Source organism: Calliopsis andreniformis, chromosome 5, assembly GCF_051401765.1.
Source record: "Calliopsis andreniformis isolate RMS-2024a chromosome 5, iyCalAndr_principal, whole genome shotgun sequence".
Lineage (NCBI taxonomy): Eukaryota > Metazoa > Arthropoda > Insecta > Hymenoptera > Andrenidae > Calliopsis > Calliopsis andreniformis.
In genome coordinates this window covers 19,283,533-19,309,226 of record NC_135066.1, presented here as the reverse complement: position 1 = coordinate 19,309,226, position 25,694 = coordinate 19,283,533, and the positions used below count along the sequence as shown (strand labels likewise).

General features: G+C 32.4%; 2 protein-coding genes across 4 annotated transcripts in view; one reads left to right on the top strand and one right to left on the bottom strand.

Annotated features, from left to right (window-relative positions):
* Adsl (adenylosuccinate lyase) overlaps positions 1-25,694 on the top strand; it is a 114,540-nt gene that overhangs the window by 38,076 nt on the left and 50,770 nt on the right. The gene's annotated exons all lie outside the window — the stretch shown is intronic.
* Positions 1,459-25,411, bottom strand: LOC143179124 (uncharacterized). 3 transcript variants are annotated; one of them, XM_076378182.1, is made up of 4 exons: positions 25,397-25,411; positions 12,517-12,786; positions 10,973-11,158; positions 1,459-2,602 (listed from the first exon to the last, which is right to left on the bottom strand). In XM_076378182.1, the coding sequence occupies exons 2-4, from the start codon at positions 12,604-12,606 to the stop codon at positions 2,372-2,374; spliced, it is 507 nt and encodes a 168-aa protein (XP_076234297.1). In that variant the 5' UTR covers positions 12,607-12,786; positions 25,397-25,411; the 3' UTR covers positions 1,459-2,371. The 3 variants fall into 3 exon arrangements, with proteins under 3 accessions (XP_076234297.1, XP_076234295.1, XP_076234296.1); XM_076378180.1 differs by lacking the exon at positions 25,397-25,411 and adding an exon at positions 13,944-14,238; XM_076378181.1 differs by lacking the exon at positions 25,397-25,411 and adding an exon at positions 13,944-14,236 and having other exon boundaries at positions 12,517-12,781.

The window sequence follows — 25,694 nt, the reverse complement described above, 5'->3', positions numbered from 1 at the left end:
AAACATCTTAAACTACTGCATATAGTATGTGCTTCTATTTTTTCATACGTATATCACCACCAAATCCATAGTATGTACTATACAATGGTTCTGTGTAGATAAATATGTTTAAATAATTTCTTAACCTTTTCAAGTTGTATCGTTTAAGTTAAAAAATACAAGTTTTCTAATGATATCATTTTTATTTCCGTTTGCATAATGTTTCTGCAAACAGAAGTTCTTCATGCATGAGGTGTTAAAATATTGAAACTAATATTGTTTACGTCCTATATATAATTTTAATAAATAGTTACAAATTTATCGAAATTTACAATGCCTTTAGGAATCCAACATTGCTAATATTAAATTGGACGGACTTGTTTTGATAAAGACATAATTGTCACAGCTGCGCTGCATACATTTACATGTACTGACAAGCGTATATGTATAGTATCGTTTATATACCATTCTTGGTCCTTTCTTAACTACAATTACTATTATAAGAGAGTTTCAACCTCCGTCCTACTTAAAAATATCTATGGCAATTCTGAGAGTTGTTTATATTTTTATATTAGTAACTCTTAGAGAATTATTATTTTTATAATTCTAAACTCTATAATAATAAACATTACATTAGTAAATCTACAACGTTTAATGCTACAGTCATTGTATAATCATACAAACTTGGAAACGCAGACTGATATTAACCGTTTCGCGTACAGTGATGTGCTTGACTTGTAGTCACAGTTTCGGGCCAGACATGAATATTACGAGTTAGACTCATGGTATTATTAATGGGAATGATTTTTCCCACAATTTTGGCCCGGATTTTGCCGAGGTAATTTGTACTGCAAAAGGTTAATAAAAATTCACGTTGTTTAGTGGACTTAACATTTCTTTAAAATACAAATAGGACAAGTAATTAAAAAATCTTTGGATATTAGTTTGAATTAAAAATATCTATACCTAATTACTATATTTACCCAAAGTATTTCCCATATGAAAGTCTATTTAATTAGTAAATATAGTCGTGTATTTAAAGTGCAAAGTTTTTTATGTACAAATTAATAATTTATAAAATCTAATGTTTTAGTATATAATTCAACTTATACTGAATTTGTACACTTTCTAAAAGTACTAGTACAAACATACTATTCTAGTCGCACATCAATAAACTAAGTTTAGTAGCATTATTAATATTAAACCACTGAGCCTTGTACATTTAGTTTTAATATTTGGCTTTTGATTGTATACATTTTTTACTCTGTGGACGGAATATTATAGTATTATGATTATTTTACATTTAATTTTATTACATATTACTATAAGTTCGTATATAACCTTGTTGTGTATATTGGAACACATTCGGTGAACTTTTTTGCATTTTTTTTCTTTTCTTGTCAACAATTTTCAAATGTATTTCAGCTCTTGTACCATATTCTTTCTTCTTCAGAAATGTGAAAAGATTTGATACATACATACATGCTTTGATACATTTATTTAAAAATTTTACTGTCTTGGTAACACTTTGATTGCAACGTGATATTAATTTATGTGATTACGAATGACACCTACAAATAATAGTGACAACAGTTGTATGCACTATATAGAAAAAAAAGAAACTCTATGGAATTAGTATGTGTATAAAAATAAAATAAAATCATTTATTGAATATAGTGAGGCAGTCAAAGTATTAATTTTAGTACAAAAAGTATAATAATTTTAGAATTTGGAAGTGTATATTCAATAATATTCCGAAAATTTTGTGAATCACTGTATACTATCGATCATCTTCATTCAACATATCCCTTGTTTGTTACAATAATAATATAACTTAAAGTTCATAGTTTGTAGGAAAATAAGAATATCGTCATTTAGAGTAAAAATTGTTTCTTCTATAATTAAAAATCGATAAATTTGTTTAGATGTCATTATTGCAAAAAACAAGCGTATAACATATGATAGTATTTACATACTTTGCAATTCTGCATAAAAGCAAGAGGGAAAATCTATATTTACTTTTGTCTAACTCCATTAATTTTCAAGAAATCTTTCACATCTGATTTCGAGGTCCGTTTTCACTCCCTAAGCATGAGTATGAGCAACTATAATAAAATGTCTAATATTTTTCAGTGTTTTACATACGTGCCACATTTTATTAAGACCTGATTATTATTGGGTAATATTTTTCATAAGTGTACTACTACGCAGAGCAAAGTTTACTCTGCTAATAGCTTATTATTGTACAAAACAATTAAAAACGGTTCCTAAAATCGTTTCACGAAACAGTTGACTAGCAACAATCCGTATAAAAATATAATTTTATATTAATGATTGCGAATGTGTTAACATATGTTTTTCTTGTTGAAAATCAGAACTTCGCCTTTTTTCTTCATTGAGTAGTCTTTGTCGAATTCCTTATGGTGAAAAAGATTTCCAGGACGAAAACTAGCGCATTCAAGAATGTGAACACTGCTCCCGATATTAACATGTCCATATATTGTTTGCTGGGATAGAATTCGTTGTTGTTATAGGAATTACCCATAATCTTCCTCCAGTTGTAGACGATCACACTTCCAGCGACGACATGGAGAAGCGCTCCCACCGACGCGAAAATTATTAGCTGAAATCAGAGCAGAGGAATATGTGTAATAATTTTCGACCACTTATTTCACAATGCAGTCAGACTGATCTGTCTCCTATTCCTCCATTTCTTTTTTTCACTTTATATAAAGATTTAACATCCCACCAACAAGACGGTTATTAGGCCCGCTTACACGGACAATTGTTTCGACAGTTTTAAAACGCCTACTCTAAACATACAGGCCGAAACTGTCAATGTAAATGCTCGGCCTTCTAGAGGTGCATGGAGCGCAATCTGGATTCACATGTTTCAGGTTTTGAATTGTTTAATCCAAACCTACAGTCTGGCGTGTGGACTGGGAATGTTGAATATTTTTGCATCACGCGCTATGAGTATACCGTCTAAACTTGCGCCTCGGCGTACCACTCTGGAGCGGTATGTCAAACCGTTGGATCGGAGCGTCCGTGTAAACGGACCTACTAGTGACAAAATTCTATACATTGTATGTGGTACAGTTAAATTTGATGATTTGACTAGGTTACGAATTTAATAGTTTTTTATATCTTCAGAAGATAGAGCAGTATCTGGGTTAATGTTAATTTTTTGTTTTTTAAAATTAAATCTTCTGTGTGGTGGACCGTCATATAAAGTTGTAACAACAACTACCATAGGGGAGTTTGTGTACTTGAGTAAATATTCATCAGAATATATGCCATGGATATTTGTATGTATCTAATACTATCAATTTTGTAACAAATGTTTTGTATGATTGTAAAAAAACACAAAACGAAAGGAGATTCTATATAGTAGGAAAATTGCATCCAGTCTCTAAACTTTTGGCTACCATGTATGTAGCTAATCGGAGTCATGTCCCTTCTATTGCTTGAAAGATAAGAGAAAAGGTGATAGTAACAATACTGCTTACTTACAACTAGTTCTGTTAATCTGAGCCTTCTAACTGATCAGAATTTATTAATACAATATGTATTATAACAAAAAGTATTCTGAGGTTTTATTCGAAATGATCGAAATTACTTTATTGGAAATATCGTCTTCTTTGTTACAAATTTTCAAATAACGCGACCAGTCAGCCCTCGATTTATAAGGATATTTGACTAGTTACTTTGATATAACTTTCTTGGAGTTATCTAAAAAAATTTCTCTAAACAATTCTGCAAGCCACCCTTTGACAACGTATTTCAACGTCATCAAAATCGATGACGAAATAGTTTTTCTAGAATTTTATCAAAGCAAATATATATTGTAGAAACTGTTTGCAAAGTAAATTAGAGATTACATGGACACTTTTGGCAATTACTAAAAAGATGAAATCGGTTATTTGACACTGAGACATATCGTCCTGCTTCTTAACACATTACTTACTGGTAGATCTTACCTTATTAGTAGACATCTGGTAAGTAATGTGTTAAGAAACTTGTATGTCGTTCTTTTTGGAAAAATTTACATGTTTTATAGGCAGTACGAAAAATCTTTATACTTCTTTTCGTCTTAAGCTACTGTAATTTAGTCATTATCAACAACTTGCCAGTGTATTTATTATTAACACTTCGTATAGTTACGAATTAGTTGAACAAACAGCAATATAAAGAATAATCTATAGAAAATGGTGAACTGATATTGAAATATTGAGACCTACTACGCGCTTTATAGAGAATGGTGGAATAGGGCCTGTAATTTTAAACACTTATATGTACATATTACATATACGTAATACATATGGATATGGAATATGGATTTTTTCTACTGACTTGCGAGACAATATGACCATAAACTGGACATCTACGGAATACACGCGCGGAACCGTAGGCGCTAATCCGGAGTACCGTTTCTTCCTCCTCGAACTTTCCGCGATCTTCGACCAGAAAGACTTCCTACTACCGTCACGAGGATGGCTAGGAAGTTTCCCCTACCACCGTACAAGGTGATCAGGGTGCATCCTCCACCGTCGTTACAAAGTGATGAGGAAGATCCTCTTCCCTCAGATCAACAATCAATCGATATCGATTTCTCAGACTTTTGTGGACTTGGCGTTTCAGACAATACGAGGAGGAAAAAGGAATTTCATCAAGCAATATAGTCGATAATTCGATCGATAAGCCGATTTAACTAAAGACTAATTACAGACTGAGTAGAATTTTAGAATTTTCTTTCGATAGAAAAAGAATTATTCAGTCTGTAATCTGGCTTTAGTTGCACCCACAAGATTGTCAGCTGTGTGCGCCTAGGCTTTAGTCTAATCTATACTGTACATATGTATATGTATATACTGCTTATTTCCATCAATATAAAATCGTGCACAGTTTCATTTCCATCAGAAGAATTCAACTATCTAGCAGGCGCTATTACAAACATTTGTAATTTGCTTATGTAGTGTTTATATATTTGCTAATGCATAATGTCGTCCCCAGAGTCAGAGTGTATGAAGTCATACTTTTTATCACCTTATTGATCAGTTTTTTGGAAAATATCGTCAAAAATGAATTTTTCTTTATCCATGGACATCTTTATTTGAATATATTTGCATTACTTACATTTACGGGGAAAAATTATGATAATATAACATTTCTACCAATATTGCTTGCTCGAATTAATTCCAGTGTGCTCGTTTAGATGTTAAATTTTGAAAGAGAGCAAATCAAACACGAAGAAAACCTCATAACTTCGGAACCGCTGCGAATAACGTACAGATGGGACTTAATGTTGTAAAAAGCACTCAAGGATTTAAAATATACTAGAGTCAGAAAATATTAACAACCTATTACATTTTTCAACTCGGAACTAGGTATAAATTTAATATTATTTTTACACTATTATATTAAAAATTAGACGACTCAGAATGTGATAACTTTTACATTCGCAAAGAGCGGTAAATAGTGACAAACCTAATACTCTTTGGTTTTTGGATCCAAACCCAAATTGTCCTCGACGGGAATCACTTACCTACAGTGTTTCCTAACCAAAAATTTGTTAGTTTAAGTTGCTAGTTAATATAGGCATTCAGTATATAATGATTAAACATATAATGTGATTATAACGAAAAAGGCCCTGTTTTAAAACTTACATACTCGTTCAAATGAGGCCATAGTTCAACGTACTTACATAGTCAGTAATTATTCTGCTTGTTATCAGTACGGTGCGACAACAATTATCGCGCTTTTCGAAATATCGAGGTCTCGATACTATGACTGCCAATCGTAAAACTAGCATAAACGTCGCAAAATAGGTAGTTGATAAACTGACACGTACAAGAACTTGAATGTTGATAAGTAATGAATTCTAATCGGACTGAAATAGAACACATTCGTGTACATATTTTATAACGTGTTTGCTTAAAAATAACAGTTATAATGGATTCTGTCACACTTTTCAAACGCATAGTTATCAAATATTGTAATACTTGTGTGATAGGTTGCTACAATTGGAAGTTGTAATTCTTGCACACCGTTCTATTTCTGTTAAATTCTACTGTTGAAACTTCATTTTAATCTTCAATGCTTTTTTAATGAAAAGTCAAAGTAAGTACATAAAATTTGTTTATTTTTAACAGTAGCATTTAAAGGACACAATTTCTCTGATTTTTGACGCTCCGAATAGAAACAAACAATAAGCTGCGACATTTGTTGCTAGCAACAACAACAAAGCAACGAAGAAATCTGAAGAAACATTCGACAACAAGCGATAATTTTTTTAAGATACCTAGAACAACTACAAAAAGTTTTGATTGTTGCTTCAGTGAAAACGTAGCTTAAGACAAAAAAGACATATGTATGTCGCAATTCTACATTCAAATTTTCCCATACGAAAAAATAAGTGTTGTTTCTATAGATTTTGTGCTGCTGAATCTAAATCTCGTCTGTATTGAATAGACATACAGTATCTGAGATTGATGCAGATCCTCAGAGGACCGTGGTTCCTCGTAATAAAAATAAAAAATTAGATACCCAGTAAGTTGATATTGGAAACCAAAAATACAGTTAGGTTATAGTTTAAGAATAGCTTAAACTGCTAAAATAAACTTGCTAAATACAGCAAGAACACTTATAGGGTGTTCCAGATATGCCGGTACAAGCGAAAAGGTTGTGATTCTACATGAAAAAATTAAGTCGGAAATATCAAATAAAAATGTTTAATATCATGCTTCGCAGAAATTGGATCTGAATTACGAACAAGTATAGGTGTACGTAAGTACAGTTTTGGGTATTTAAAGGATACATGGGGCAAAGAGAAAAGAAAGAGAAACGTTCCCTTTTCCACATTTATCTCTAAAATATGTAGGCTTCATTACGATACCCTCGTCACCGAGTAAAATTCATAGTTCATTTTCTCGAAAACGACGCCCGATATCAGAAAATGTTATTGTATATTTCTGACTGTTTTTCATGTAGAATCGCCACTTCTCTGTCTGTACCAACCACTTGGTCAACCTATCGATGTGTAACGTCCTCGCCGATTTCGATGAACTTGAAATATGTTATAAAAGACAACATTCTAAACAACTTTTTCCTATGCATATATTAGGCGGTCGGCTTTAGCTTCCGAGATATATTCGTGAAAAATTGCAAGGCTGGGGCTCCGGGGCAGTGCCGCGCACGGGGGTTTACTCGGAAAGTAAGGGTTCAACTTGGAAAATACTGTCTACACTCGGTAGTCTGCCATGGAATGGAGGAGTGTTATATATTTTGCGTGTGAAGCGTGTCACAGAGAAACGACTGACGAGGTATAACTTTCAGTATATTTAGAGTACTTCAGGTAGCAACTTGTTCGTGTCGTACCCTAATCTGCATATTTACCGCTAACCCAGACCTAATTCAGATCAAGCTCTTTAATCGCTGTGAAATGTAATTGTCTTTCTAAGATATATTTTTAACGAATACACCACTTATATGCAATTTTGTCAGCTGTATTGCGTCGCGCCGCGCTGTGTTCTCGGAAAGAACAGCCAAGTGTTCAAGCTGCGCTACGCATACGTTGTCACGCACGTATATGTGAAGACGAAATTCAATGAGTAGTAGCGGCGGATTTTCGCAAGTATCTCGGAAACTAAAGTCGACCGCCTAATATATGCATAGGAAAAAGTTATTTAGAATGTTGTCCTTTATAATATATTTGAAGGTCATTCAAATTGGCGAGGGCGTCACACATTGGACAGGTTCATCGAACAGTTGCATGGTAATTTTAAAGAAATTTGAGACGTTTGAATTTTCACAATTTTTAGAGAAAGACTATCTTGATTTTCTTAATTGCTTTTGGGTGTAGAAACATCTTTCTAGCATTTCAATATAGGAATGTGAAAGTAGAGGATTCGCCCGTTAAAATGGCATTAGGAAAATTAGTGTATGATTTCTCTTCAGGAAGTTACAATAATTCAAAGGTCAACATTGTTTCGGTTTAGTATTTGAATAAATTCGTAGGTCACTGTAAACAACAATATCGATTTTGGATAAATTTTTATAATGCTGATGTTGAGATTGTCGCATGTAAACAGAAACATTAAATTGTTTAGTTTCGTGACTGGAAGGCCCCTATTAAACTTATTGTCAAATGTTGTGAGATGCTGTGAGATAAGATTATTGAGAAAATCTTAATAGATGGATCGATGTTTCTCTTGTCATTTATGTATGCGTTAAGAAAAACAAGCAGACCTTCATCAGGTAATCTTGAGCACTTCATTATGTTAATAAAGTACCACTTTTTCGAAGGAATATGAACATGAAACACACTTAGAGGATATTATACATTCTGTTAGTAATTGAAAATCTGTAGAAAATCAATTTATAGATCTTTATTCAAGGTTTGAGGTGGAAATAATCAAATATAAAAAGAAAAAAAAAGCGAAAAGGAGAAACGTAATAATGCTCCTAGAATATTCATTTTCTGAGTTTTGGGTCAAAATTACTATCGGAAGTACCTTGAAAAATATACACGTATAGTTCAGTTTTTAGTAGGTATATTAATAAGTAGATATCAGTAAAAATTTAGTTACGTTTCGAAAGATTGTTAAAAAGTGTACTTAGAAATGAGTTAAAAAGTACAAGTACAAAGAATATAATTTCAAATACGACAATGCTGTCACTTTCAATTTTTATTTGAGCATTTAAAATTCATTTGTTATCCGAATAATAATTTGATTTACATTTTAAACTCTCATTTAACAAGAAATGTTTCATTGCTCTTTTCTTAAACAACAATTCACGAAGAAAATATAATTCCAAAAGATAGAATTTCACATATATTCTTTAACTCTCTTTCCTCAGATAAAAACTTACTGAATTTGTGAAACAAATAATAATTAGAAACGTAGAATCAAGTTCCAAAGTTTCCTTTGTCTGAATTGAAGGCTCACTTTGCGAGTACTGTGACACTCATTCTTACAAGCAACCGTTAACTTGCACAAATACAAGACAGTAATAGTACATAAATAAGAAAAAAGGAGGAGTAATGCACGAGGAGTGCACGTATGAAGAACATGACGCATCTGTTAATTATCCAATGCGTGCTTCTCGTCAGCGACGCCTCAATTGTGTAAGCTATAACTATATTAATCTTTTACCAGAAAGTAACAATATAACGGAAACTCGGCCTTGTCAGTGAATTTGCCATACTTTCGCGATCGTCACGCGATCAAGTGATCGTGTCACTTCATTAATTTATTATTGTTAGGTAGAGCATATAATTCAAATTCTAATTATAGCAATATGCTATGAGCCAAATATATTCTTATTTCTTGCAAAAATGTTACTAAGATATAATTCTATTTTTATTACATTGTATTAAAATCTCGAGTGGCTTTCTTGAAATTTTGTGTTGCTAAAATAAATGTATTGTTCAATTTTTATTGCAGAACCTTTTCTTATTAACTTTTCTTTATGGAAAATTTGTAGTGATTTGCTAAATAATTATGAGCTGTGTTTTCGTTATATTTCGTTCTGACATTCCAGAGTTGTAAAAATTCAAAGAAATTCTACAAAGACAATGGAAAAATGCAGGGTGGTCCGTCCAACTTGCATATCTCTATAGCTTCTGAAGTGTGCGTTGTACGAAAAAATTTTATGTACAAAAGTTGCATGTTTTGGAGGGTCATATTATGCAATGTGTCCACTTTTTTTATAGGTGTAGGCGTGTCGGAGATTTGAAGGTTTTTTTTTTTTTTTTTTTATAGAATGCTATATCTTTTATACGAAAATATGGAAGAATGTCGAATTTTTAGTAAATAAAGTGTTAATCTTTATTACCCTTAAGCCTAATAGTTAACGTGTAATTTCGTTTTGTTTCTTGAAAATTTACTTCGCATAATGTTGAAGATTCAACCTTATAATTATTTATTAATAGTTTCAGTATTATTAAATTTAATTTTTACTTTTACCATACTGATAATTACGCAGGAACACTAATTGTAATTTCAACACTGAATCATGAACACGTTAGATAATTGTGGATCATGATAACTCTTATCGTGTTAATAAACCTTGTCACATAAATACCCCTGTCTTGCAGAAGTCTGTGATAACTTTGAATCTACAATTTGGAGGCTTCAAACCATACAAGTTTTGTATACAAAATTTTGTCGTATAATGCATATTCTAAAAGTTATAAGGGTATGTAAGTTACCCTGTATAACATGTGACACAATATAAAAATGAATAGTCTGGGTGCCTAGAATTGGAAAATCAATGATGAAATCACGAGGTGGATATACATGTATAAGTGAAACAAGAGCTATTTAACGTCCTTGCTTCGATATTTAATACTCGAATGCAGGCCTGCCTATAGATTGTTCCCGCTACGAAAAGCAGTCTTCAGTGGTGGCCGCTGTACTATAGTAACCGTGAAAAAGTGGGGGTCGTTGTGTTGCGTATAGTATGAGTTATGAGTAAATAGATTACTCTGTTCTACACTTAACCCGGTAGACTATAGTAATCCCCACCTTCTTGCTTTTGACAAAGCAACTCACATTGCGTGTTGTTCTAATTAGGAGAGCAAAAGCAGACACTTTAATCTCTGAATGAACAAATTTTGAAACAGGTCTGCTCTAATGTAATATTACAAAACAAAGTACTTAACATTTATTGAAATTCATTGATGGTTTCATAACTTTTCTTACATTGATATTTGTAGTAATTAAGTAAATATTTTAATTTCTATTTTTAAATGGGAATGCATCTACATCAATAAAAAAAATTGTTTCTTTTACTTATATAAACAGAAAAAAGTAATTAATACTTCTCAACCTAAAAACCCAAAAGTACATATTTTCTAACTAATAACACAGTATAAAATCAGAACCCCGTATAAAATTACAGTATAAAATCAGAACCCATTAACTATAAGTTTTCTTGCTGCATTTTGCGATTTTTGTTTCTTTTTAAATGAAAATAGCCTTCGACTTACCGTTCTCTTCGGTATGCGATCGCCGAGAAAATGACAAACGATGAAAAGTGTGTTAATTATAATGTAACCGGCAATGCTGATGTAAATTATTGCTGCATCGTCCAGTTTGAACTTCGATCTGACCAAGTTTCTGTGGAAAGAGTTCAGTGGATCAACAATCAATCCAATTGCGAACACAGCCAGGACCTAACAGAAAAAATATGACAGATTTTTTAATTTTGTAATTAGGGAACATGTAAACGCAAAGGACACTTTGTTAACAACACTTTTCACTGACATTTATTTTTTTTTAACACTAGAACTACTTAAGATACCGCATATCTATTTCTAAAGACATGCACAAATGACAAATGTTTGAAAATGCATGTAATTCATAATGATGGTAGACATCGAAATATGTGTAGCAAGAAGGTTCGCAGTAAACACTAGGATGGACCAATACTGCAACAGACTACCTTTTCGTGTGATGCAAATGCAAGTAAAAAGCAATGACTCGACACGGCATGAGATACAAAGACATATTATATTGTCATAATAAATTGTAACATTAGTTGTAAGTTCGTATATTATTATGATAAATTCTGAGATATAAATCTAATGTTAATTAATATATTTCTTCAATTTAATTCAACATTAGTTAGAAAACAATATTAGTTTGAGGACACGGTAGGCACGCTATATCCTTGTTTTGGCCAAGCTATACATCTCGACACTATTTTTTCACTTTTTCAACTACATTTTTTAGGAAAGTTACTTAATATTTATAATTGCTTAAAGCATTGAGAAAATGCTTTTAAATGATTACAAGAAATGAAAACTAGAAAAGTACTTTTGGAAACTTTGACCTGCAAAATTTGCATCCAATGTGTGTGCGAAATCCCGAATAATGGAATTATTTTTAGTTTAAGTTAATGTCATATTTGTCAAAATTACATCCTTTTGCAGCTTGTTGAAGTATAAAAATAGATGTTATGAAGGTTTCTGTGATACGTATTTCAAGAGCAATACAACTAAAAAAAAAATGTATGTTTTTTAGAAGAAACGAGAAACTATTTGTGAGTTTACAAAAAATTACATACTAAAATAAAATTGTTAAAAGGAATACTATTATCTAATAAAAAGTTATCTTATACGTATAATTCGTTAATATGTAGAAATTACTCGTTAGTAGTCACTCGTTACTCGTTACTCGTTAGTCGTTATTCGTCAGTCGTTATTCGTCACTCGTTACCCGTTACTCGTAATAAAATGATTTGGTCTACATTATTTGAAATAGTTCGTAGTTATTTATTTGAGAAGTTCTTTGAATAGACTTTCAAATTTTAAAGTTCTATCAGTAAAATTTTTACTATAAATAGAAGTGTGTTTATTTAAATGTTTACTAACTCAAAAATCGCATTTTTCGTGTCGTCTTTGAAATACATGCGCGATATATTTTTTCAATTTGTAAAATAAGTGTCTTGAAGTGCAACTACTGGTACATTCACATCTAGTTATTAGCATGATATTTAATTAATGTTTTGTAGTTATTAAGAGCCACTTACAACTTCCAAGATTTTCAACATAAATGGTAACTGCCTCGTTATCTTGTGTCCTTTGGAGACATGCTGATCCTGTTGACTATCGTCTGCCATTCTAACCCTACGATGTTTTCCTTTGCCGTCGCCCAGTTTGATAAATTTTTAGTTAACTATTGTTGGCGATCAATTGCTTTCCACCTCACGACGTTAACTTTCTCTCATTAAACACATCAATCCCAAAAGGCAGTCAGTAATGCGATAAACATCGATATCAAGGGAAATGGAACCCCTAATCTAGAAACAAGTGCACGTGGAGGAGTGTAAAGTTGGAAATATCAATTTTAAAACACGTTTTATATGTTTGAATTTTAACGTTATTACAGAATTTTGTAATTGTAAAGGAATTTTGTAAAATTCTGTGAATTTTAAACTTTGTTTAATTCATTTATTATAAAGTTGAAGATAAATATTCTCTAAAGGCATATCTATGTGCTAGTAATACTAACTAAGTATTAAATTACGTTAAAATAGAGCCTCGTGTTTTATGAGTCAGTTGAAAAATATAATTGAGAATGATTTTAATCACGTTCATAAGAGTTTTTTTTATAGATTTTGCTCCAAAAGTCAAAGACCTTCTTCATTTGTCAGACGTTTAATTATTAACGTAATTTTAACAACTGGACGGTCATTAATGGGAAATAATATGTTTTAAGTCTGTCTTTTCTATTTTTTTTTTTCATAATTCGTTAAATCATTCAAAAAAAATTTTGAAACTGACCAAGTTTATGTACGATTATCATCAAGTATATCAATTTCTTTTAAATAAATTTAAATTATACGTTATTTAGATTTTCGTAAACGTAATTTAACGTTCTTTTTCTTTGATTATTAATACTTATATCTCAACATGATTCTTTAAACAATCGATATTCTTAAAAACTGCACTGATGCTACAGATACGTTCCACATATTTTTATTTATACGTTTCTGTTTATTATTTGCATGTACCTACATTGTATTTTGCTTATTTAAGGCGTTATTGCATAATGTTAATAACAATAGTTTTACATATAAATTATCATTCTTCAAAGGTGAAAAGATGATAATAATGTTTAACGATAATTTTTGTCACATTATACATGGATGATAATTTTTCAACACAATTAACATAAATATGTTTCTCAAGTCATGCGTATTATACAATCAATTAATTCCTGACTCGAAAACTCAACGTCTAGATCTACCTTTTAAACTTACAGACATACATCCTTCTTCCTGCATCAAAACTATCCTTATGACACAATATCTAATATAACAAAGTTCGGAAGATTTCGAAATGAACATATTCAAAAACAAAATGCGTCAGATCTGTCATTCTCAATCATAAGTCCTATGTTAAAAAATGCAATATAAACAAGAAACACGTATTTGAAAAAGTTGTTTTAACACACCTTCCACGCGTTTTACGTTATGCAATGCTTATAAATTGGCTCAGTTTTCACAAGCGAGTCCTACACTGTCACTTATCAATTTATAACTCTTTAGACACTTTTTCTTATTTTACGAAGATTGTCCTAGGCTCCAAGCGGTTGAGTAAATTCGCTCTCAAAATGAAAAAATAATAAGGAGATTTGAGTAATCGAGGCGATGGGAGAACGACTCGGCCGGTGTTTAATCACAACAATCGTCGTCGAACAGTGCGAGGAAATACGCAGTTCCACATCGTGCCGCAGAACGACTTAAACTGGAACGCCAAGCATAACATACCGTGAGGCCACATCGTACGTGTAAGTTGCGCAGGCGATCTACTGGCTTTGTTTAAGCCAAGTTCACCGTATGACTGTGCTATACTCACATACAGTGAGTCAACAAAGTACTTCCACACCCAGTTTTTAAACAGTAATCTTACATAGAAAAATAGATAGGGTAATAGACTCGATAACAGATACCTATGAATGTATAATGTACAGTCACGCTAAGCTATTTTCCATAAAGTAATGAATAAACTGTATAAAATCAAATAAAAAAATTTAGCATATTTAATTTTTATTAAGTACCATCTACTTAATTTTTTTGTGTCAGTCATTTCTATCAGATTATTAAAAAATCTTAAGTTGATTAGAAGAATGAAAAATAATTATTGGGGATCAGATATACGTCACCAATTTTTATGACCTTGGAATATATTATCAAGGTCATTTCAAACAATTTTTCCGTATACATGTTATTACCACTTGACCTTAGTTCCTGAAATATACGAAAAAATATTTTTGAAATTATTTACTTTGAATACTATTTATGTATGCATTTTTTAAAAGACTTTTACTTAAATTATGGCTAATTATTAACAAATAAGTAAATTACAATTTGTATTTTCAATTTATTGCTAAATATTATAGGGGAGACCAGGGATGAAAATATCAAGTCTACTCCTTTTTCCACAAATATTTTCAGAAAATTTCTTTTATGCAATTACATGTGTATAATAATGTATTTTTTATTTCAATCGGACCTGGGCAGTAATACCAATCGCAAGTAGTCAAGCTGAATTTGTGTATTTAGATCATCCAGATAAGTTTCTGTTCTTTTAATTTTTGCTGTTGATATTTATAATTAAAGTACGAACATTGAGTCAATCATTTGCCCGAGCGTTCTTAGATAATGTCTTTATAAGTTCCTGTATTTGTTTTCAATAAGTCTTTTGTAATTTGTAGAATATAATATTTTTATTCTGAAAAACGTGAATTAGTACAAAAGTAACACGTGACTATGGGGAATAACATGTCACTTTTGTTCAAATGAAAGTTCAATGTGCACATATTTGCAAGAAAACAATGAAGACATAAAGTAAGCAAAACCTCAGTCAAATTCTCAACTTTGTTACGTATGCGTCTTACGTCTACGTGACCTTTTTAACTCTTCCTGAAAGCTGGAATGCACTGGATGCAAAGATAAGAACCCTTTGCATGAATCTACTTTATATAATAGTTTTTCAGAAAATCCTAACGAAAATGTTAGGTAACGTCTATGTTCCTCTAACACTAGCACATTGCGCTGTCTCCCACCATAAGCAGGTTCAGATTTAAGTTTCTTACGGATCAAATAGAAAAATCATATAGTATGTATTAGCTACTGTTAGGCATTATTTTATTCTGACACACATTTCTCGGAGCGTCAAAACTGAAAGTAGCTTAGCTCCGCGACAATTTCACACAACTGCCAACGTGTTGGTAATATAATATAGTAAAAGTCCTATTGTTTGTGTAACAATATAGATATTAAGTTGTAATTTTGAATCACAATTAGTTTATTTAAAAACCAAGAGTCAACATCTGAGTCTCATTATATTGAACCCAAAGCAATATACTCTCGCTGCTAAGAGTGTGTTTACAATGTAAGTTATGTGTCTCTCTATTTCTCAAGAAATGTGAAAGTTTATCCCCTCCACTCAGATAATTAATTTTGGAACCAGTGAATTGATTAATGCGGTGGCACAAAGATTCGACCACCGAACTGTGTAAATAGGGTCCGGGAGCGAATATCCATGTGAGACAATACTAATGCAACAGCAAAAATTGTTTATTTTTGGTTCTTTTTGCATACAGTTTTTGTTAACATATTCCTGATAAACAGGAAATTTGTAGCGTTCTCGCCAACAATCTTGTCGTAATTTGTGAAATGTGACACAAACAGAGAGCTTAATTTTAATAGTATAGACCTCTGTTCTTGAAATATCTGTGGCGATGCTTTCAATGTGCGTAAAAAAAAATTTGAGCTATTCAATATTCTAGAGTTAAACCTTGATAGCCGAGATCTTTGACTTGCGATGTTGCCGCTCTTCTGGCTCCTGAGTGACACTTCTCTCACGGGGCGCGCACCCTGCTTAATGGGTCTTAACCAATTATCTACGTTTGCTCAGTCGTGGGACCTTACTTATACTCTGTCTTTATTTACTGGATATCGTGTTTGGTTTCCTACAGGTCCACTCAACGTCTTTTTTATGGCGGCTAGGAAAAGTGTCGAATCTTATTGGTAATTTAGGGAGGTCTGTGACGCACAGAAGAAATGGCGAACATCTCAGAAAATGTCACCTCATAAGATAGTAAGAAATATATTTATTGCAAATATGCGTATGTAACAGTTATTCCAATAATGCTTAAGGATTAAATTAATATAAATAACACACCGTTATTGATTTGTATTACACTTCAGAAATAAAAACAGGGAACCTGTAGTAAACAGTAAATAACAAAAAAAGTGGAAGTCGAAATATCTCTGAAACAGTGAGAAACAAAGTTTTGTACATTTATATCACTGTTATATAAAAGAAATATATTTTTATTGTATAAAATAGCAAAATACCATCTGATCATTTCTATATATTTACTTCCGCGAAAATATTTTTTTCCATTGTTTTTTACCGCCAAAAAAATTGTCCCTTTTTTTAACTTTAACGTGAGAAGTCTATCCTATTGTCTAATAATTCTTATTTGGCCAAGTTCACATTGCCGACAGGTATTCTACTCGACTGAATAGTGTCATTTCTAACTACATACAAGTTCTACTATTTAAACCCACTCTTTCTTGGTCACAGACAGTTTTTATTGTAATTAAATCTGTACAAACGTATAAATTGTTGCGTAAATATATATGAGAAAGGTAAGTACATGTAAAAATTTCATTCTAAAATATTCATTCTTCTCACATAAAGTGAAAGAAGTGATTTCAATCAACACGATTTTACGAAAAAAGGCAGAAATGTCATGTTTCAGTGTCCTATATGTAATAAATAAATTCAATATAAGCTAAATAGTGTCTTTAACTACCTTGCAATTTTATTTAGATCCACCTAAGATTGTGCCATGATCTAAACCTCTTACATTTGTCGAAAAAGTAAGTAAGTATTCGATTTGGTACGGACGCTATTGCTTGAAGTTACCTACAAACGAAGAAATCTGCTTTAGCGAATCTATGAGAGAGATGAATTTTCTCTTAAAGTTAAAAAGAGAGATCCGATCTACTGTACAATTTGGCAACATTGCGGGAAATATGCTTCTGGCGTTGGGTCCCTCTCATAGTCAAGCGCCAGTCGCCTGGCACGCCCAGGGCTCAACTTTAAAAAATCGGACAGTAGTTGCAACGTCAAATTGGTCCTTAGATCCTTGAGCAGGTCATGCAATAAATTGTTGCTGACACCCAATTTTTCTCTGTGTTGTGTCACACTACCCCTCGGAAAGTTAAAAGTCTCAATATGTACATACTGAGCAAAGAAGCTTTTGGCAAAACGCCAACAATAATAAGTGCTTTTGTGAAATAACATGTCGAGTCGTTTTTGTATGAGCATTGTTTCTGTAAAAGCTACAGACCTTTCTGAATACAAACTATTTTATTCTATATACAGTATTATTCTCCACGTATATCACCTCACATCTGGTTATGGAATGGGGAAAGCGTACGTGAAACGTATTTACTAGAATTGTATGTATAGCATAAGTAAATATAACTCAAATTATATTATGTTTGGTATCATTTTAATCAGAAAAATGTGACGAATATGATAAAAAGAATTACAAGAATCAGTAAAAAAGAATTACAAGAATCAGTAAAAAAGAATCACAAATAAAAAATTTTTGCTTATGCATTAGTATTGTTTCACCAATACGCAACCTTTAATTTTGGCCGAATTACTTCGACTCTCAGTCCCTTACTCTCGCCGACTAACTATCTCTTTCTACGTTCAATAAACCATAAAGAATGTAGTGCCTCTACGATAAATGTGACTCTCCAGTCCCGAAAGTTTCACATTCATCGAGACAATACCGTATTAACAATCTCAAAGGTACCCCTGTGTTTAATACACAGACTTATCCTCTAGATTTTCCTTGATGGCGCCCTCGTCTCTCTGACACGGCGGTATCCACGCTTCAAAACTCTTCGGAGATACCCCCAGATAGTAAAATAGAGGCCTCTCTATGAGTATATCTGATTCTGTGACTCCCCGTGTTAACCATACATGGACTGTTCACACTATCTGGTCCTCTGCAGTACCCCTGTGTGTAAGCACGGGCCTTCCTGTTAACAATCTCCACTAAAAAAAACCAATCCTCAGTAAGGCGGCCGAACTCCACTCGCCCTTGGCTCGTAACAATGTACTAGTTCCTCACCGATTTTAGTGATTTTCAAATATATGGTATAAAGGAAGTGATTTTAAACAACCTTTTCCTGTGCACATAATAGGCAGTGAAACTTAGTTTTCGAGATATTTGCAAAAAACTTTATATATTACACAGTCGAATTGTACCCTATATGTATACGTATTGACAGCATGTGTGTAAGTTCGATGTCACCGTTTATCTATTGTTTCTATGAACATACCGCAGCAGCCAGTAGGCAACTTATACAGGGTGTAACGTGTGTACGTTTCAGTATTTTAAGGGGTGGTAGGATACTCCAATTGGATCACAAAATGTCCTATAACATAGTGTTCAATTTGCTTTCGTTTCGAAGTAGTGATACCTTAAAGGTAGCACTATGTTCTGAAACGAAAAGTGGCTTTTGCATATTGATGAGACAAACACACTGAAAGAGTCCGCTGACTTAGAGAATTCGGTTGTTTGAGAAAGTTGTGTATGTTTCGGAAGGCCCTGAACACGTGTTGAAACCCTCATAGACGCAAGTCCTTCAATGGGGCTCCTGTTGTAAACGGTTCCTGTTCTGCCGATCACTGGGTCAATCTTGAATAGCTGACTGCCGGCAGTCTTTTAGGTTACAATATACATATTTGTGTGTGTTACCTACGTTCTTTTCCGCAAGCATTTTTGATCTTTAAAGCTTTATAGAAATTAAACCGTAAGGAATATAATAAAATGTATCAAGACTTTTGTCTGCTATTGCTTCTCCGTAAAATATCTGCAAAATTACAAAATCTTCCGACTCGTAGTTTACCATATAGACGTGTTAACTTTGAACTTAATCTTTCTCGAAACAATTAGTGTTACTCGTGCTCACCTTTTAGGGCGAAAGTGACAATGACAATAACTGCGGAAAACTGTCATAGCTCTTTGATTATGTATCACATGAGGCTAATACCTGGGTTAAGTTGTAGACCAATAAACATACTCTCTTAAGGCATATGTTTCGTTTTCATATCTTTAAAAAGTAATTCGCAGCTACGCCACATGTAAGAAATGTTACTTTTGCCCTCGCTCTCCCCTAATCAATATTATACTGGGCGAACGAAATAACTCGACCACCTCGAATATCTCGCTTACATTTTATAGTAGGAAGAAGTGACAGAGGAAAAAGTTACTTGATTTAGAGGGGCAGATATTATGGTATACAAAAAATGGTAAATTTTAAGTTTAATGGCTTTGCTCTAAATGGGTTTTTTCGTTTTTTGAAAAAAGGCTATGTTTCAACATTAGAAAGAAATATAACTCGGGGGAGCTTAGAAAAGTAATGTGTTTTTACTAATTTTCCGTTACATAACATAAAATTTTTAAAAACTGCACAATACGTGGATCTATTCCGATGATTTTGGAATGTGTTATACATTTAGGCTTTAGTTTTCGAGATATTGCAAAAAGCTATGTTACTAGGTCCGCCAATTTTATGTGAACTGTGATCAAGACACCTCAGAAAAATGGTGTTTTTGATAAAATTACCTCAATCGATGACGGTACGACCCACTATACCGAACTCATATACTTTAATGTATTATGACGCGGTGAATTAAGGCATAAGCAATTCAGTACGAACTGGCATACTACGTTTAACGAGAGGTGGGAATGCAATTCTTCGTTGGGTGACAATTCGTCGTTTTTATCATTGAAAACTGTTGGATCTGTGCACAAGTTGCAGTTGAGTGTTTTACGAATCACATTGTGCTCTTATAAAAAACATAAGCAATTCGTCTTTGTTGCTGCACATTCCGCAAAATACCAAATTCTTCCGCATACAGCTAATACAATCCATTATTTACAGCACTTCCAAGTTCGCATTCCATCTTTCTACGTTTCAGGCAACGCACTAATGATTCATTGTATACGCCTGCCTGTCGGTCGCTACGATGCGTTTTTGTCACCTGTTGCGATTTGCTTTGATGCTATCTCTTGCTGATGTAGCGCGTCCACGACACACATACAGAGTTGAATGGAATAGTAATAAAAAACTTTTACAAATATCTCAAAAACTAAAGCCCAACGATAATTATCCTTCAGACAAAAGTTGTTCAGAATCCTGACCTCTATAATGTACTTCAAAATCATTTTTTAAAATTTTATATTTTTCAACAGAGAACTAGTAAAAACATATTACTTTTCTAAGCCCCCCCCCCCCCCCCCCCCCCCCCCCTCGCCCCAATTCATGTCGCTCTCTAATGTTGAAAAGTAGCCTTCTTTCACAAACTCGGAAGAAAATAAAACCTTTTAGAGCAAAGTTACTAAACTGCAGATATACCCCAAAAATTTGTCCCAAGGTCACACTTTTTTAGATTTCAAGGTCACCGCAATTTTTTTAAAAAGGACGATATATTTTCATTATCGTTGTATGATAGTTCAGGTCAAGACCAATTCAATGACTTAGCATACTACGACCTTCACGTAACATTGAACGCAAAAAATTCAAAAACATTTTGGTGAGTCAAAAAATAACGACTTATATAATTATAAAATGCGTTCAAAATGCTGTTCCTCATTTTCAATACATTTTTGGATGCATACTCTAAGTGAATACCTAATTTACTCAAATAAATGTACGTTGTAATTCATTATAGTCGTCCTAACATGTGATGCGATTAGGTCTGCTATCTGTAAAATAACTAACCTAGGACAGAGAGCATCAAAACCTCGGATATTTCCATTAAAAACTTGGACACTTTTAACTGGTTCTTACATTAGGTTAAATCAACGAGTACGATCAAGTACGATCAAAAAATAAAAATACAATGTAATTGCTAGAAACTTTATTAAAATAGAATTAAGAAAAATATTTAAACCAATCATCCTGAGTATACAAACATATAATTTATTTTTTGTTATTTCAATTATCAAAAAAAATGAATTATAAAATAAAATAAAATGGAAACATTTTACAAACTATTTTGGACCTACATATGTATATTAACACATTACAAACATTTGGTAAAATTTGTATAAAATTGAAATATTAATATCATTTACGTTTCAGTCTTCTTGTATTTGTCAATTTTTCCGATGGCAGTTAAGATATGTTTCTTGCTAACGATAAATTTGTAAAAATCATCACAAGAGAGATTTTTGAAATTGTATGTCTGTCTGTACTGGATATCTGCTTTGGAACAGAATTCTTTCAGAGTCTCAGTTCTAACTGTATATACTGAAAAATAATTGTAAATTTTCAGTATTATGGATTCTACATCTAGAGGCAATGTATCACACTTATGTTGCATAGCATTATTAATTATATGGGCAGAACAACCAGCATCAACGATAGTTGCTTTCAGTTCTGATTTTAATTTATAAAAAACATTGTTAATGTCTGTTCCTTGTTTTCCACCAAAATTTGTGTTACTATTGTCTTCATTAAATCCTATGCATTTATGTGAAAGGTTGAATTTATTAAGATTTTTTATAATAAGCTTGAAAATGGTATCTCACGTCTCATTTTCTGCGGTTTCTATTTCGAGCAGTTTTGTAGTTACATACACCCTTTTTTATATTTCCATGATTGCTAGCGTCAGTGGACATGCTTATAGATGCTATATTTTGTAAATCATTTATTAGTTCAGTAATAGATACAGGAGCTAGCTCATCATTTACAATCGCTATAGCTTTAGTGCGATTACATATCATATTTTTAGCCGTTTCAGATTCGGAAAATAATATTTTGTTCATTGCGTTAGTGCAATCTAAAGAATTGATAGACGGGTGATGACTCACCCTTTGAAGAGCTATTGCACCTTCAACTGCTCGAATACACTCATTATTATCAGGACTGGATTTTATGACATACATATGTGTTCATGCTTAATATACCTGCTTGACATCTCATTCTCATTTTGTACTTCATGGTATTTATCTGATCATTAATATGGTCAACATCTTTGTTTACAATAGAAATCTTTGAGTCACATATATTACAAAGAATTTTCCAATCATGTTTTGTTTTTTTAAAGATTGGAAACTTTTTTGCAAGTCACTGTTAAAGGTATATTTACGTTTGGGTATACTGAGTCATTAACCTTTTTCTCTTTAAATACAAATTACAATCTCGATTTTGCAACAATTTATTTTGTTGACCGGGGATTCATCGCAACGTTTTGCAACTCACATGCAAAAGGAGAATAAGTGATGATTGCATGACGAACCCGGGCAGGGGTAAGCAAGTAACCAACATCGGTAATGCCAATATGAAAAAGCCAGATCACTATAAAGTGAGAAAAGAATTTCTCCAGACGTCCTCGGACGCCCAAGGAACTAGGACGAATTTGGGGAAATCCGGACGATTGACAGCCTTAAACGCGATGGATATCTTTTATCTGAGAATTGTTCAGCGTATAACTGCTGTGCCTTCACAGTATTAATTCATTCACCGTAAATTAAGAGCATTCAGTTTTCTTTTCACTACTGTAACGATCCATGATTACCACTGTCTTTTTAGAAGATCGTAAGCGAACTAAACTGTGTCTTCTATGACTATCAATAACAATAGACATGAAATACATTGTAAACAATATCCGAGAGGTTGGACTAATATTATTAATAACTGTGTTTATTTTCTCAATTTGGGAGCTTTGTATAATGTAGTTGTATTACGTATTTATTAAATTATTCACCAAAACATTTTTGAGTTTTTCGCATTCAAGATTACGTGAAGGTCATTGTATCCAAGGTCATTGGTACGGCCTTGATCTGGGCTATCATGCAACGATGATAAAAAAATGGTAATGATCTTGAAATCTAGAAAAGTATAAACTTGAGACAAGTTTTTTGCATACCATAATATTTACCCTTCCAAATAAAGCAACTTTTTCCTGTGTCATTTCTTACTATTACAAAATGTAAGTGAAATATTCGAGGTGGTTGTGTTATTTCGTTCACCCTATACAAATGGAAATATTCTTCCCATTACGTCGAACAACAAATATGTATAGCCACCTGTTCTCTACTCATAACCCAGTAGTAAAGCATGCACTCCATATTTCCCCACGCATAACCTAGTAGTAACCACGTACCTTACATAAAAATATAGAGTACACTTTAATATGAATTATAATTACGTTTTTTATTAATTCCTCAAATGCATAACGTAACTATCAGCCACTTAAATGCGTTTGAGTTTGATTTGGGTTTGATGTGTAGATTGTAGACTGATGTGAAGACTTTTCTACCGATAATAACAATATTATTGTAGATGAAAAAGTCTCTTGTAATATCTTGGAAGAATGGTAACCTTGACAACATATTTTTACGAGTGCCTGATTCCCAATAATTACCGAATTAAAATTATGACTTCCTTACTAAAGAAAACACACGACACTAAAGAAAAATCCATAACTGCATAGTTAAATTATTAATGACAGTTAATTCTTTAAATAATATAGATATCACAGAAAATGCTCCTACAATTGTAATTAAACACTTAATACAGTTTTCTTTATTTAATATTATTTGTGAGATAGTGATTTAAACAAGCATTTAAAGTATCTTCAAAATACTATAATGACACTAATAGTGGATGACGTAATCGAAGTCTTGTACTATTATTATTACGTAGTAATTTTTGGAAAAAGTGATAGTAAATGGGGCAACAGTACTTGACCAGTTGCTAGTAACGTGACAATAATAGTTCCCGAAATATTTTTGTCAAATTAGTAAATTCATAAATGATAATAGGGACCTTAAAAGTCACACAAATTTTTATCTTTAATCCTTAACTGATATGTTAGGGTCATGGCATTTATGCTATTTCACTTTTAATACTAACTGTGTAGCATTTAAAGACAGGGAATAAAATATACTTTTGGTGAGTAAATAAAAAAAAACGTGCAGTAACATCAGATTCTATGCATAAAGTGACAGTAATTTTACTCTATTAGCAGAAACCGTTCTGTTTAAATGAATATTACTGAAGCTATTTCTGTCTACAACATTCAGTGTTGAATAATAAGAAAATAGCAGAAGAAGAGTGATCATTTATGAGTAAAAACAAAGGTAAAAAAGAGTTAAAAAGTTGAGTTTTCATACAACTGTTATAGTAGAAGTTGAAAAAATTTTTTTATAAACATTCTAATTTTTCTCGCAAATATTGGGTCAATATCGAGCGAGAACGTTTGTCCCTTATTATAGCATATAGATTAATATAGACTATAGACCATAGAACCTGATATTATGATGTACCCATTACCACACATTGTAGTCGGTCGAATATTCTTATGCTGAAGATTAGTGTGTTTACATTAGTAGCTCTGTTATATTAGATTTTTTTAAACCGTAAAAAATTCAGCCTAATGGGATAGCACACCGTGCAGTCAAGAAGTGGGACAGTATTTTACGCAAATAGTATGTGACTAACATACTATACCTATTGAGGCATATATGTATTTGAACTTTTTTCATTGTTTTTGTATCCAGAACCTATCCTCCAAAAGTGTCTCACGTTTTTCTTACTTTTTACAGAATTTGAGCCAACGTTATATGCAATACAAAATAGCGCAGGTATAACTAAAACCCTAAGCATTTTCAAACATATATTCATATGAACGTTCTTCATTGTCTATGTATGTAGAACCTATTCTGCAAAAATGTGTTACATGCTTAGAAACACCCCGTATACGTCTTATCATAACGTGGCGCACTATCTCGTAATTATAAGTATAGAAAGTTAAAGAATGAGGTCTGGGACTTTAAGACCTTATAGTACTCACCGAGACGAGTAAAAATTGTCCGTTCCACATGTAGTATATTTCGTTATATAACCGCTTATATAACACAGAAAATATAAACAGGAGAAGTGAATTAAAAATCAAATAAGTTAATATTTATTTACTTATATGATAATAATCTAGGCTAAACCAATTTATGTAATTACGATGTTTAAGCTTGCTACAATATTAAAACTCGTTATAGACAAACATAGCTGAAGAAGTTAGCAAATATTATATTACATACGAGAGTGACGTTTTCGGAAAGGTAATCAGAGTTTGGAACGTAGAGCACGGTGAC